Source organism: Siniperca chuatsi, linkage group LG3 (genome assembly GCF_020085105.1).
Source record: "Siniperca chuatsi isolate FFG_IHB_CAS linkage group LG3, ASM2008510v1, whole genome shotgun sequence".
Taxonomy (NCBI): Eukaryota; Metazoa; Chordata; class Actinopteri; order Centrarchiformes; family Sinipercidae; genus Siniperca; species Siniperca chuatsi.
The window spans coordinates 24,910,058-24,926,325 of record NC_058044.1 but is presented as its reverse complement, the minus strand read 5'-3'; the positions used below and the strand labels follow the sequence as shown (position 1 = coordinate 24,926,325).

General features: G+C 41.8%; 1 protein-coding gene across 5 annotated transcripts; it reads left to right on the top strand.

Moving 5' to 3' along the window:
• The first annotated feature begins 263 nt into the window (after positions 1–263).
• cep170ab (centrosomal protein 170Ab) lies at positions 264–15,802 on the top strand. 5 transcript variants are annotated; one of them, XM_044190689.1, is made up of 20 exons: positions 264–379; positions 1,602–1,688; positions 2,005–2,147; positions 2,272–2,361; positions 3,549–3,627; positions 3,837–3,895; positions 4,399–4,561; positions 5,256–5,393; positions 5,602–6,054; positions 6,240–6,610; positions 6,740–6,868; positions 7,048–7,180; positions 8,014–9,471; positions 10,130–10,373; positions 10,611–10,719; positions 10,947–11,108; positions 11,681–11,769; positions 12,193–12,286; positions 13,780–13,831; positions 13,971–15,802. In XM_044190689.1, exons 3-20 carry the CDS (start codon positions 2,043–2,045, stop codon positions 14,192–14,194), a joined length of 4,152 nt encoding a protein of 1,383 aa, XP_044046624.1. In that variant the 5' UTR covers positions 264–379; positions 1,602–1,688; positions 2,005–2,042; the 3' UTR covers positions 14,195–15,802. The 5 variants fall into 5 exon arrangements, with proteins under 5 accessions (XP_044046624.1, XP_044046625.1, XP_044046623.1 ...); XM_044190690.1 differs by having other exon boundaries at positions 2,002–2,147; XM_044190688.1 differs by adding an exon at positions 633–689 and having other exon boundaries at positions 274–379; positions 1,602–2,147.
• The last annotated feature ends 466 nt before the right edge of the window (positions 15,803–16,268 follow it).

The following is a 16,268-nucleotide window of genomic DNA, read 5'->3' as shown; positions in this document are numbered from 1 at the left end:
AAAACAATTTTTGCAACAATGAAAAATGGAATATATTTTATTTTACACTATTCTACTATCATAACCTACTTTTTCATTATATACAGCCTATATAATAGTATTCCACGTGTAGCCTATTAACTCTGTATATCGCTTATATAGACTCATTGTTCCAAAATATCACAATCACACATCCAATATGGGCCACTCACGGTTTGCTGTCAGTGTGGTATTACATAACCTCATGTGCTCTTCCTAAATGAGCACATAGCGCCACCGTGAGGCCGAGACACAGTAATGTTGGAGGAGCTGGGCTGGGCAGCCGGTTTACAGGGACAGCAGCAGCAGCTCCGTTCATAATCCTCTACATATCGGATGCTGATTGTCCGTATAGCACCTGGTGAGTGACATTTATGTTCCCCTGTTTGTATTTCTAACAGGCCGGCCCTGTCGTCTCTTACTGCTGTCTCAGCGCTAAGGATGGAGACGGTGAAATGAGCGTCGCTGTGTTTGTGCGACAAACCTATATGTCGTCCATAACGGGAGAGCCTTGGCTGCACATTAGCAGACAGCCTCCATAGCCTGATTTACAATCACACGTGATGACTGTTATCGTAAATCTGACTAAATTAGCCTCTTTTTTTATCTTAAAGAGTGTGCGTAAAGGACGAGAGATCGTTAAGGATCAATACGCTTCAGATGACAAATCGGTAATAAACATCCACACTGTAGCAGTCACACTGCAGCTATACATTTATTTATATCATAATGTGCATGGTCTTTGTATAACATTAGATTATTCTAACTGAATATTCCTCTCTAGCACGGTGTCATTATTAACTGGCTCCATGATAAACGCTGGACCGAGACATGGCCTAACTGGGCTAATTTTCAGGCTCTGTCATTGGCTGACTATAACCCATCGGCTACCGCCGCTTGCAGGCACACTTGATGTGTTGTCATTTGCAGAGGAGATTTATATCTGAGAGTGGATGGAGCCGTGTGTGGTCAAGCGTCTAAAAGGGAAATCTGGGCCACTAGAAGCCAGGCCACTGAAAGGGTTAACCCATGGGTGTGTGTGTGTGTGTGTGTGTGTGGGGGGGGGGGGCTGTCGGGTCCCTTAGGATTGAGTTGATGCACAAACAGGAGCCCTAGATATGAAAAGTGTGCGTAATTAAATGCCACAAATTCACCTATGGCTCCGTCAGATCGTGAGTCAGCAAGGCCCGTGTGCTCATGATGCTCCTGCAGAAGGAGGACCGGCTGGTTGTCTCAGTGAAAAGAGCTGTTGTGCTGTTCCTTGTGCATGGGAATTCTGACAACTGCATGGGAATCATATGAAAGCATCATGGGGAGCAGAGATGTGGGGTTTCAAGGAAAAACATGATTGCTCTCTTTATTTTCTCTATCTGTTTCCCTGACTTCCTGCCTCCTTCCGGACTGTGTGTGCTAATATATGTGTGTGTGCTCTCTCTGACATAGCATCCAATTAAATCAGCTGTTCTAGTGCACATGCATCATTATTTGTCTTTCTGGACGCCTGTCTCGTAAGTTTACCCCAGGTCATCCTCACTTCCTCCTTCTCTTTGTACAATATCTAACTCCTCCTCTCTTTTTTTCAGTGGTGTGGTGCTGGATTTGGTGACCAGGCGACTTTGCTGAGCAATTCAATTTGGGAGTTTAGTAGGATGCCTGGATTTCTGTAAACTGTTAGTGGATTTTTACACTCGTAGTTCTTCTTTCTTGTTGTTTGCTGCACTACAGGGAGAGATGTGGGAGGCGTGTCAGTGTCCTCGGGTGATACCTCAAATAGCTACTGTGCATGTGACACAAACACACACTCTCATACACAGATGTTGAAGTCATTTTCTCTCTGTAATTGTATGAAGCAGCATGCCTTATTCACGCCTGTTAGCACTGTAAGAAGGTATCTTTTTGTTGACTCGTAAATAGACTCATAGATAGCAAGATAGATAGACAGACAGATAGATAACTGCAATCTAACACTGTTCTTGTTTTCAGCAGGATGCATTAAGTGTCAAAGGTGAGCTAGTGAGGCAGAGATGAGTCTGACTTCCTGGTTCCTGGTGAGCAGCGGGGGGACGCGTCATCGTCTCCCCAGGGAGATGATCTTTGTGGGGAGGGACGACTGTGAGCTCATGCTGCAGGTACAGTACTGTAACTCCTCCAGACTCAAGCTCTGAGCTGTCATTCTTCATCTGGTTGGATTATTATCTGAAGCACTGAGATTAGTGTGGATTACAGTGATTGACTGGATTTTGTGTGATTTAGTCCCGCAGTGTGGACAAACAGCACGCCGTCATCAACTATGAGCCGAATACAGACGAACATAAAGTTAAGGACCTGGGCAGCTTAAATGGGGTGAGTTTTTTATTTATCTACTATTCTGTGTCTTAACTGCTTTATCTACTTACTGCTTAGAAAAGAAACTCTCTGATATAGTGAGGGACAGACATGTCATGTCATCAAGCAATTTCAAGAGCTTGATTCCAAAGCATCATAGATTTCTTTTTTAAGTCCCCCTCCACTCAAAAATGTGTTTTGCTTATTGTTACTTCACTTGGATGTTTGAGCTTCACTGTGCAGAATGATGTGTGTGCAGCTTGTTTCCACATTCATCTGCTGAAGGGGGAAAGTTTCTCTGTGCTCACCTTCAATCTGATTTTAACGTGTATTTACCAGCATGATTTGTGACATCACAACTAGTATGGAGCCAGTCCCGCTCCAGTGTTCATCTTACACAAGTGTGATGTGGAAATGTAAAACCTCCAGGTCACATACATGGAGAATGGACTTTTCAGTGAAGTACGAGGCATCTTGTGTTCGGCAGTTCAACTTTAGAAATGAAAAATATTTACATATTTACAGATTCTTTTCAATGAGGGAGAAGGAGTAGATGTAGTTTTAGCAATTTTTAATTAGTTAGCTGAACTTTTCTGTGGAAAAAACATATCAGGCTCAAATGATTATTCCTTTTTATATGTCTTAAATATGTCTGGAGAGGATCTTTAAATTATTTGCTGAAATTCATGATTCAGCATCTCTAAACTATAGAAGGTGTTTTCATTTTTGTCGTCATCAAGCGCTAAGCTATCTTCTATCTGTTAAAAAATTAATTTGTTTTATTTATTTGGCTATCAAGCGTTTAGCCAGTGTAAAATAATAGAACTTGTATTATTTTCACATTTTCAGTCCTGCTACCAATATGAGTTTTTGGTACTGATCAATTATACTTTGATGAGTAGTATTAACATATTTTTCAATTCTATTTTACAAAAAAGGACAAATAAGCTTAACTTCTCCATGGGTAATGCTGTCATAACACGAACAGACAGTGTAAAAATATCAGAATTATTAAATATCTGTTTCAAGAATAAGTAAACTAAACAAGGATTCTGACCAAGCGTCCGGTCCAAGCTTTTGGTCGTTGGTTGTTTTCAGTACTAGGTGTTACAGACACAATTCATTACACAAACACAACTGGGATTCAACACCCAGCCCAAATCTTTACCCTCTTGCTCTTAATCACACTCTGCTTTTGTTTGCAGACATTTGTCAATGATGTCAGAATCCAGGAGCAAATCTATGTCACACTGAAGATGGATGACAAATTAAGGTTTGGGTATGATATCCTTTGAATATGGTCTTGTATACCTGTCAAACCCAGTGACACACAGCACAAGGTCAGTGTACATGGACAACACTGTAACTTCATCTGTTCTTGAATAGCTGTGAATGCTCGATGCACTCTGCCTGCTGCATAATAGATAAGGCTATCAGTGTATGTTTCTCACCCCTGCAAAGAGCTCGTCATCTTTTACCTTAACCTGCCTCACATACCAACCTGTTCACTGTGGTTCGGGGGGAGATGCATATTCCAGAGGAGGCCCTCAAGGTTAGACAGCATGTTGTGCGTGTTGTGAGGAACTAGTAGCCAGAGTTCATATGTAAAAGGGCAGATTAAATATGCCTGCTCAAAGCAGTGCAGCCAGAAAGCACTATTTTTTCATCAGTGTGAAAAAAAACCCTGAAAGGTGGATTTTAGTCAAAGAGAGCAAAGAGTTCTGCTGATGTGCAAAATACTACTTTTCAAGATTGATGAATCTGATGAAACTGCCCAGGTACCCGTAGAAAGGATAGGATTTCTTCTTAATGAGGAAGATGAAAGTTCAGTGGTAATATTTATAATGTCTCTTCAATTATATGCTATGGCTGAAGAGAAAATGAAAAAGAAAATGTACAGTCTGGAGTTATGCACTATAAATGTGTTAGACATGATTGTTTTCTAAAATTTTCAATTAAAATCTGGCTGCCGTCATATAGATTTAGCAGCATAGATTTGACAGTCAAGTTTTGCCTCCGTCTCTCTAAACTCTCCCTGCTCGTCCCATCTGTCAGCATGAGAAGTTCAGCAGCCAGCTTCAGCTGAACCAGAAGAAACCTCCAGAAGGGGAATCGTCTAAATGTGAGGTGAAACCCTCCGAGGCAGCAGCAGCACCGGTGTGTGAGGGGGCCGCCGCCAAGCCCCCCGAGGCCAACAGGGTGGATGATAAGGCGACAGGTGAAAATGTCAGAGGATGCAGCACAGAGGATGCAGGTCACAACACTGCATGAGCATATCAATGACACAGATCTCAGTGTCGCTTTCACAAATTTATAGGAGTCTGAGGATCACATATTGATGGCTAGTTATGTTCAAAAGTATTTGAGTGCTGAAACGGTTGGTGGATTGATGTATTTGTCAACAATTTGAGTCATTTATTCATCAAAAATGCCAAACTTTTGCTGGTTCTTGCTTCCCAATTTGAGGATTAGGTTCTTTTCTCTGTTTTATATCTTTATAAACTGAAGATCTTTGAGTTTTGGTCTGTTGGTCATTAAACTGTATATACACCAGTTTCAGATGCTTAATACACAAGATAGATACACATATACATAAACACAAAAAAATTATAAACACTAAAAATATGTGCTTACAACTACATTAGTATGTTACAATGTATTATAAATCATTATAAATTGTTTAGATAGTCCTTATAAATGCTAAATTGGGGTTAAATAGGGGGTTAAAAGATGGATAAATCAATAATGAAAATCATTGCTAGTTGCAGCCCTGTAGTACTTGGCAAAGTAAACAACCAGCTACGGCCAAAATGATCCAACAGTTGGTCTTCACTTCTTAAGCTGTTTAAAATGTTTTAGTTGTGGTAAGTTGTGGTCCCTTGTAAGATTAAACGACGGGTTGTTTTTGCCAGTTGACCTAGCATTGTTGCACAGAGGCACGCCCCTCTATGGCCAGCCTGCCTGGTGGGGAGATGGAGACGCTGATGACCAGCAACCAGGGAGACCTGAGGAAAAGAGCTCAGATCGGAAGCGAGAAAAAGCTGAAACAGGTATTTACAATGCTGCAAAAATACTATTTTATGTGATGTAGTTAAGGCAGTAATTAATGTGGATTGTGTTATTTGAAATATCTCTATTTTCCCAACTTAGCTGTTAGCAGCTTTAAATATGTTCAGGCTTTATAAATATATTACTACTTCCCTTATATTTAGTAGACTTTGGGGTGCTAAATACATACGTTTGCTTTAATTCTGACAGACACCAAGAAAAGTACAGAGGTCCCAAAGTCTGCCCCGCAAACAGCTTCCAATCAGGAGCCTAGCTACTTTGAGATCCCAACGAAGGATACTTCCTCAGCAGGTAAAGAGAGCGGTGAAGCCCCCTCGCGAGAACAAGAGGCTGGTGCATCTTCTGGTGCAGAGCCCACCCATGGCCACGCCTCCTTCACTATTGAGTTTGACCCTGGGGCGACAGGTAAAGTGACTGTCAAAGATCGAGTGGCGAAGGTGGGACCAGAGACCAGGCCGCGTCCTAAAAGGGCTGTCGGGGAGGAGCTAAGTCCACTTCAGACAGCCATGGTAGCTGCGGAGGTCAAAGTTGCTGACTGGCTGGCTCAGAATGAGCTGCCGTTGGCTCTGAAAGACACGGCTGCTGAGGATGATGGGGAAAGTGTGAAGAGTGATGTGCCTGTGCAACTGAAGAGTCTTAAAGGTGTGTATGTGCAGCCATTTGTGTGCAGCATGTGTGTCTGTATTTATCATAAGATAATATGATAAATATTTCTTGCTTGTTTGCTTCAGTTTAATTTAGCCTAAGCCTCTCTTTAACCCTCCTTGTCTCTTTCTTTTTTTTTTTCATTCTGACCCATTACCTTCTTCTCTACCCTCCCATGCCAGGCAGTAAACATGAGGACGGTACTCAGAGTGACTCAGAGAACGCACTTGGAGAGCAGCGCAGGGCCGTGGCAATGGAGGAACGCTCGTGGGGGCTTTGGGACGGTGCAGGGATGAAGATCAGAGAGGGTCGTGCTAACGTACCAGAGGGGCTCTTCGCAGAGGAGGACAGTCCTGCTCGTCGTCGCAAGTCTTCGACTTCCAAAGTGGCAAGTGGATTCGTGGAGAGGCGACGTGGAGAGGCACCACATCAGCAGAGTGGCCGTGATGAGTGCTATCACCATGGGGATGATTATAGTGACAGAGGGACCTATACCATTGAGCTGGAGAATGGAGATCATGAAGAGGAGGAGGCTAGGAAAATGATCGACAAGGTGGGGAAGATGAAACTTATAAATAAGCCCCTTCCATGTATTGAGTCGGCTTCTGATTCTATCATAAAACAATCATTTTAATACATGTATGTGTGTGCTTGTTTACTTTTGCATGTGTGTATGTTGCAGGTGTTTGGTGTGGATGAGCAGGAGGCTGTGTGTGTGTCCAGGTTGGGGGGTGCTGACAAAAGAGAGACGCTCACCTCACAGAGGTCTGGCACCAGAGACAGAGGAAAGCCTGGACGCATGGAGACAGAGGTGCAAAAACTGAAAGTTTTTAAATTCAAACCAATGTCTGGTGTGTAAACTGACCAACTGACAAAAAATGCAGTCCAAAATGTCTCAGTTTAATTAGCTTCAACAGAACAAGCAGCTACTGCTACTCTGTTTAAACACAATCGGTGTATGTATCTTGTATCTTTCATGTCTTTGTCCAGGTACTACGTGAGGAATTGGTGGTGGGTGGCCCTCGCTGGGTCTCGCAGTGGGCTACTCTGGCTGCCAGTCACATTAGGACAGACCCTGAGGGATCAGGAGGGGAGAGTCACATCATGGTCACAGAGGACAGAGGTACTTATATAAAATCTCATCTGAACAGGAAAGACACAAATATTTTGGTTGGTCAGCTCATTTGAAGTTCATGGTCTAGGTTGGTTTAGGTTTCTTGAATTTCAAGAGTTGAATCCTTCTACCATAAGATGTTGGGGAAATTAACTAGTGGTGGGAAACATGACCTAATTATCGAAAACTTGTGATGCACAATGTCATGGTATAACCTCATCAGAGTATTATTTTCCCAGGGTTTGGGTAAATATTGCTAAGACTGCAGGATTTTGTTCATTTAAAGCGAAACTTTGATATGTTACTTTTGCTAAACAAAAGCCACTGTGGCCCCAAAAGACAATTACAGGGTACGGGTAAATGATAAAACAGCAGCACAAGTAGAGAAGAGCCACAAAGGCAGTAAAACTGACTCCATAGTCAGTTACACAGCAATCTATCTAAACTTTGCTAAAATGAGCCACCATAAGCTACAGGTCATACCAGTCCAAGTATGGTAAGTGTATTGAATTGAGCAAGCATTTTACTGATTATGAATTCAACTTTTCATTTGTAAGCTTGTGTTATTTCTTACAAGTTCCAGCACGCTATGAACAAATGAACAAATTCATGTAGGGATTTCTGTACTGTAAATGATGCTTGCACACATTTTTCAGCACTATAAAAATGACAGACTGCTTGACAATTCATTAAAGTATGAAGAACATAATAACATCTCACGGTTCATCTGGTAGAAAGAGAATCACTGAATCGAAACCACAGCACCAGTGCATCAATTCTACTAGCATACCACCTACCATTGATATGTATTATACTAATAATAAGTTTTTCTCTCCTTTCAGCTGAAATAAGTGAGTCCAGCCACTCAGCCTCCTTTGCCTCGTCTGGCTACACAGAGCGTAAGAGGAGAACTCTGCCCCAGCTACCTGGTGAGGAGCTCGCCCTAGGAAGGAGGACCCCAGGCTCAGGCCTGCGTACAGATATGGGGGAGAAACAGGACACAGAGCTACAGGAGAAGGACAACCAGGGGGAGAAGATGGCCAGGGGAAAGAATCGGCCTGGTCATGGCACTGGAGGTGTGGGCGGTGGTAGCCCCAGTCGCTCCTCACCAGCCAAGTCGCAGGATAGTGGTGGCGGGAGGTCAGGCCAGTCAGGTGTGTTGGCCAAGCTCCCCCCTCGTCCACTGACCAGTGGGGAGAAAAGAATGGAGGAGGCACGGAGAAGGAAAAAGGAGGAGGAGAAGGCTAGGGAAAGTAGTGGCAAACCATTATTGAGGCAAGAGAGTTTTACTGTGGAGAAACCAAGCTCCAGCGTGCCCATTGAGCTCATACCTCGCATCGATGGGCTCACACGCAGCAGAACTCAGAGTAGGGAGACTGGCATTGACAGCACCACACTGCAGAAAGACTCAGAAGCTGTGGCAGCCTTTTTAGAGACAACCATATCAGACCAAGGTGACCCACCAAGTCAGTCTATTGAAGGCTCCATGTCACCAGAGTCAGATGTAGACACGACCAGCACAGTAAGCCAGGCTGACGGAGCGAGAAAAGTAGTCCAGAAACGCCGGACTCTTGCAGGACAGCTGAAGGAGAGAACTGTAGTGTGCTCATCCAGCAAAGGCCCCGCTGGAGCCCGAGAGAACCAGGACAGAAGGGTCAAGACCAGGGCATCTGGTCCTCTGCAGCCCAGCCGCCCCTGGACTTCCCAGGACCTCACTGACGATGACGTCAACTCCAACTCTCTCCTGTCTGACTCCCAGCCCACCTCTACACAGGAATCTAGAAGCTCACATGCCAGAGCCCAGACTGTGGGGGCTAGCACCAAGTCTAGTCGGGCTAAAATCACCCAGGCCCAAGCCTCTTCTGCAGCCAGTAAAACCACCAGTGTTTCCAAGCCCAGGCCCACCAGGGCGTCCTTGCTGAGGCGAGCCAGGCTGGGGGACTCATCAGACACTGAACCTGCTGATCTTGACCGGATGTCGGTAGCCTCTGAGGCCTCCACCGCTAGTTCCACATCCAGGACAGGTATGGCAAGAAGGGGAATGTCCAGGATAGAGGCTCTGGCACAGCCGAGGAGGCCGAGGGTGGGCTCCCCGTCCGCCCAGAGTGACTCAGAGGCCACTGTGACAAGGAGTAGAGGTCTGGGGGCCCGGAGTGCTGCAGGTGATTATGCCATCAGACAAGGACTGAGAGGGTCTAATGTGACCTCAGTGTCTGGACCCAGAGCTAGGGCTAACAGCGCCTCCAAGCTGCCTGACAAGAATAAAGGCACCTCCTCCTTTGGACATGTCACACCTGTGTGTAAGTAGTTTTTTCTATAGTAAACAATTTCCTTTCATGTCCATTGGAAATGGAAATAGTATTATCTTTGACACATTCTGTTCTTTCCTTGGTCCAATTAATGCTTTTACTGCCTAAATATTATATAAGTATCTGTAATTACCAGCCTGTAAAACTAGCTATTCCCTAAGGCTACACTAATTTATTTTCAAATGAACAGTGGGTCAAATTATTATGTTTGATGTAAAAGGAGTCGCTCGTAGTGACGAATCCACAGAAAATGATCACCTGACTAATCCCACTGTACACTACCTGCCCAGCACCAAACAGCAGACTGACAAAGTTAGCGACTAGCTGGTAAACATCGTGCAGCATTAAGCAGCTAAAGAGCCAAATATTTTTTTCAGTAGTTGGTGGAGACCAAAACAGCGCTAAAAAAGAGTGAATATTGGACTTACATTCGTCAGGTTTTCAGAAACATGACTCCAAATGAATTCTTACATTGCTCACTGTCTGCTGGATGTGTAAATAGGCAACTGTTTGGTAAAACATTTGCCATATCAACCTGAATGCTGTGTTTACAGCTTGTTGCACTGCCCCCAAGTGACCAAAAAAAATCTAGTAATTAGCACATTTTAAGCACCATCTAAACTTAACTTCCATTCTTTCTTAATATTAGCCGGCACTCGGTGGCGCCGCGTACCTGTTGAGTATGCCTCTACCTCAGAGGACGAGTATGGCTCAAACCGCCACATATCCAAGCAGGGCCAAACACGGCCGTTCCCTTCCACTCGGGTAGCCCAGCTAGGTGGTTCAGCCCCTGCAACTCCTAATCCTGCAGGCTTGGCTGCCCTGAAGCAGCACTCCAGGGAACAGGACGAGTATATGAGAGACTGGACAGCCCACAGCGAGGAAATAGCCAGGTACGTTGGTGATAGGTACTCTAGTGCCGTTTGAGAGCAGTGATGAGTCATGATAACAGTATTCAAACGTGCTTCTCCTGCTAACAGCTGTTATTACAATTTTTTCATTATGCAGTGCTTTTGATGGTTATGAGTTCTTGTATGAAGTATATGAAATAAATATCACCAAATAAAACAAAAGAAAAATTGGTTTAACATACATCAGATGGTGATTTAATATTTGTGTTTGTTTGTCAGGATTAGCCAAGACCTTGCCAAAGATCTAGCCATGCTTGCCAGAGAAATTCATGATGTGGCAGGAGAGATCGACTCAGTCAGCCCTGCAGCCACAGACCCTGGAGCTCTGGTAGTCAACACATTGTAAAACAACCACAACATAGCTTGTTTTTTTCTATCTGCTATATTTGATAACCACAAAATATCAGGATTTTCAACTATTTGCTTCTTCCAAGATTCAACATGTTCTTTACAATGAAATTCAGATTCTTAATAAAGTCAAAGTATGTACAATTGAACACAAATAGGATCTGATGAAATAACATTTCTTTTTTGTAAATTTTAATTCGGTTTTAGTTGGAGGAGCGTGTATTTGATGACAGCTTGGACGTGGGTGGTCCTTCTGCAGAGCACAGCAGCATTATGGAAACTAATGGGCGGTCTGTGGAGCTTCGACCCCGAGGCTCAAGTGGACAGAGCTCCCGCTCCATCCGCAGACAGACATGGAATAAAGACGATGTGAGTCCCTGTTTCAATATTAAACAATACTCCTCAAACTCTGCATACCATAGGGCTATTCTAGAGTTTGAATTTTAGATGTTTTTCTCAATCAAGTCTTTATTTCAAGTATGAGTAAGGAGAAACACTGTGTACTTACGCACAACTTGCGAAGTGTGAAAGCTCCTCTAACATTAAAGAAGTCTGAAAATGTAGGTCACACAAGCTTCATTTTCTACCTCCACTCTGTGACTGGTTAATGGTGACAGCAGTTTACTGTTAGAACATACAGTATATACAGTACAGTTTGCTGAAAAGTTGTACCACCAGTGTGCCACTAGAGGGAGCTCCCTACATGCCAACTGCTGTCACCACTCAGAAGACAAACTGCTTATGACTGGACCCAAAGTTACTGGCTGAGCTAATGAGAAAGAATATTTTAGTAAATGTGTAAATGCATAAATAGTCATGGCTATACATTGAAAAGGTTGTGTTAGCTTCTAGTTTCTCTTTACAATTCCACCATCTGCCTTCATTGTATGCCTCTGTTAAATAAAAGTGACATTGATGTCTTTCTTTTCATCATCTATCAGGCAGTGCTAGACAGTTTACTACTAGCATCTGTGACTCAACTCTCCTCTAGGATACGTCAGTCTGTTGACAAAACAACCTGCAAAATCAGGTGAGCATCATGCTACATGACTAAACAGGAAGTTGGTCCATAAAGGAATGTCCTGTTTTTGTAATTTGGTGTAAATTTAATACATACCATACTGAGGAAAGGGCAAATGCAGAATAGAATTGTCAAAATAGGAACATTATATAGTGTGTTAAGATTTCTGTCTGTGTTTTATGCCAGAACTAGGCCAATCAGCACAATTTGAGTGGCACATCACAAAGGTTTACACTGACAACCAGCCACATATGTTACTCATTATCACACACAGGATGACAAAGGCCTTTTTTCATTCCTACAATCTACAGACAATGCGTGAATGAAATCACTTTAATAGTCAACTTATAGGCTTACTTCTATCAAGAGCTATATCAAACATATTTTCATGTATTTTACTTTCATCTATTTTTGTACCAACTCGGTCTCCAGGATCCTCTTCAAGGATAAAGAACGAAAATGGGAAGAGATTGAGAACAAACTGCAGGCAGAGCATGACTCCTTATTACTCAAGAGCTCCAATAAGGTGATGAACCTGTCCCACACTTTCAGTTTTATGTGCTGAAGGCTCGTGAAATAGACAAGACAGTTATATTTATAGCCACGCTAGCAGCATGGCACTAGGCATAGCAATGTCCGTTGGTCCACCTTTTGTCCAGACTGACATTTCTCAGCTATTGGATGGTTTTCCATAAAATTTGGTTCAGACATTCATGTTCCCCTCAGGATGAAGTAATCACTTTGGTGATCCCTCAACCTTTCCTGTAGTGCCAGCAGGTCCAAATTTCACTTTGTCCAATATTTTAGTACTTGTAAAACTAATGACACTCCCATCAACCTCAGCTGTACTTTGTGTTTATTGCTAATTAGCAAATGTTAACATGGTAACACACTAAACTAAGATACCTGCTAAACATAAGCATGTTAGCATTGTCATTGTCAGCATGTTAGCATGCCAGTGTTAACATTTAGCTCAAATGCAAAGCTGTGCTTAAGTACAGCCTCACATTGCTGCTAGCGTGGCTATAGATTCTTATAGTGTTGTTTCAGAAAGTGTGTGGTGAGGATTTCAGTACAGGCTCAAAATATTCTGTTTGAAAAAAACATGAAACCCACGGTTCATTTTAATGTCAAGCCTGAATGATCATGTGGTATTAACCATGGCTGGCAATAGCTCTAAACAAAGATGGTCACAGAAAAGGAGTAAATGTGTGTGTGATTATTCTGTCTTCATAACTTAAAACTACTATATGCAGGTGCGTGGAAGAACACCAAGGTTGTCAACAAGGTGTTGACAGCTAACCTTTTCAAAATTAAATCTACACAACCTTTTGCAAGAGTAAAGAAGTGCACTGTGCATGTTAATTGTAAGGCATTTTAATACAGTCATCAGACAGACAAATTTCAGGGAAGTCTAATCAGCATAATGTTTGCTTTTTGGCATTAATTTGTCATAAATTAATACAAAAAGACAGAAACTGAAAGGCAATTTGATATGGCTACAGTAATTACATATTTTGCCCAAGAATTTGTTTATGCCAGTAATTCATTAGCTTTTCATAGGATGGGATTAATTCCATACAGTATTAAATCCACTCTTTCCTTTTCTCTGTAGTCGTACCACACAACATCTGATTACCTACTGAAGCAATGATACTTGCACATACCAGTTAGATTACCTTGCAAATTCCTTTTTTGGAGAGCAGAGCACACCAAATATGGTTGTTTTGATGGAGAAGAAAGACTTACATCTGTTGTTGCGGGTGCAAAAAGTTCCACAAAATTTCATTGTGGTCATAAATTCTGCCTTTAACCCAGTCTGGCCTCATGTGAACCCCTGAAGCGATATGTCTATCCACCACACAGTCACAGGGCTCATAAAGCATTGCTGAGTGTACACGGCACAGATCCAAACTTATTCCTGCAGCAACAAAGAAATGAACTGAGTTGATTTATTTGGTGTATGAACTTTCACTTCATCATCCTGAACCAGTCTTAATTTTTTATTTATGTTAACAGGAGATTTCAACCATTATTCAAGATCTAAAGAGAGTGGAAAGGCAGCTGCTTGGTATGGATGTGATGCTTTTCTTTAGTTTTTAGTGAACTATGGCACATAAAATTACAACTGTCTATATTTTGTACTGTTTGGAACTGTGTTAAATTTAAGATTACTAATTTCAAATGTTTGTTCTGCGCCAATCTAACAGTAATCGACATGATGGTGGACCCAGACGGTACCCTGGATGCTCTGTCCAATCTGGGCCTGACCAGCCCTCTGACTGACCAGAAGATCAGCCCTGGGACATTGCAGGGGGCATCGGTGTTGCACCCTGGAGCTGAAGCTTCCTCCAGCACACTCTCCTCCTCCAGGCCTGAAGGACTGGCCACTGAACCCTGTGGACATTCAGACCATGCAGAGGTGGCAGAGTGAGATTCAGGGCCCCAAAAGAGCTCTAGATCCTACAACTGATACACCAAGGATATAATTCACAATGCATCCTTTATGTTGGACATATCCTGAAGCTCTTGGAAGCAGATAGTGATGTGAGTTTAGAATATTTTTAAGTATTTGGTTTCAGATGAAAGAGGAAAGAGGGAGGAGAATGATGCTTATTCTGTGGGAAAGCCTGACTGCCCTAACTGTCTAACTGAATCATGATAGGACTTTGTAAAAGTCCAACGCTACCAAATAGCAGCTCTTGGGGTGTCAGATATACAATATGAAAACATTACTGTATTAATTGGTGGGCTTATGAAGAAGCTATAACATAATATACAGTAACCCATATGTGTTTTTGTGTTGCAGCTCATTCTTATTATCTATTATCCTTAAAAAAAACAGTTAAAAAAAGAACAGATGTAAAAGATGAGAGGATGTGATGTTAAAGATAAACATTTCAAATCCCAGCTTAGATTATTTTACTGTGTTTTGTTCTTAAATCAGAGCATCTCTGACTTTTACAAAAAGTAAAACTCAGTCTTTCCATTTAATTACAAGCCTTGAAATCTTTGTGTTCGAATCATAAGCTTGTCAGTCAGCTGACCTAAGGCCAATGCAGAAACCCAAACTAGAAAGGGGCAGTGGTGTCAAAAAAAATATTATTCAACAGAGATGTATGTGAAAAGTGTTCTTCTATCCTGCCATATAATTATTTATAAAAAATAATATATTGTTGGCCTATTGCAATTGCAATCCCCAAACCTGTCTCAGTAATGATTTTCCATCAGAAAAGGCCACGTTGCTTATTTGCTAGGAAAAGAACTGGGTATGTACAGTATGTTCCAGTGTAAATGTTTATTATAGTTAAATGAAAAACTCCCATCCATGCCTTTTTTCTTGTGGCGATGTCATTTGAAACCAGTGTATCAAAGATAGACCATGTGTGTTAATGGAAACTATAAAATCAAATGTAGCTCCCAGAAAGGTTTTCCTCTTCCAAATGTATTTTGTCACAAGTGCCCTGGATCAAACAATCATTACAGTTGGAGATAAGAGATGCTACAGTGGCTTTTTTTGCACATTATAAAGCTGATATGTTAATATTCATCTCTGAGGGACCAGGAGATGACGTATCCCCATGATGCTCCTTTATCATGTTGATGTCCTCGACCAAAAACAAAGCAGGGTGAAAGCCGGCTGCCTGTAGATGAATGGTTTGTCAAATTATTTTCTGATCACAAACAAAATGTTGTGTTTGAACCAGCATAGACAGGGGCTACCTCCAAGTCCTGCAGCTAGCGATGCAATGGAAGGATGGACACTGTAATGACTGTAAGTTTTCCAATGTCTTGCCTCATACCAATGTTTACATATGAATGTAACCTGATCAGAACTGTTGAAAAATTTTAGCCAAAACAACTTTAATAACAATTATTAATTGCATTTTGTCTTTAATTCTGTTTGAGCATTTTGAGATTTTTTGTTTGGATGTTTTGTATGAAGTTTTTTTTTCTTTGTAATGATGTTAGGTTAAATGTTGACCTTGCAATACCTGTGTATTGTGTGTCTCATTTCCAATAAAATGCATGATACTCATGAGCTATTTTGTTTCTTTACAGTTTTGAGGTACTTGTACTGTACTTGAGTATTTCCATTGTATGCCACATATTACTTCTACTCCACTACATTTCAGCAGTAAATATTGCACTTTTTGCTCCACTACATTTAAATGACAGCTGGAGTTACTTTGCATATTCAAATTTTGCATGCAAAGCAAATGATCAGATTATAAAGCATCATAGCTTAAACTATACAACAGTATTAAGTAGTTAAAATTAGCTTCAGGTCCACCCTCTAGAACATTAAAATGCTGCTTACATGTTAATGCATCAATAATAATTTAACACTGAAAGGGGTTATTCTGCATTATTAGTACTTGTGATATTCTAAGTATATTTTGTTGATACTACTTCTGTAGACTACTTTTATGTGAAGTGACTATATTATTTCTATAATGAGGAAGGTTTAAATGTGTAACGTGAAAGGTGTTGCTAGGAGTGATGAA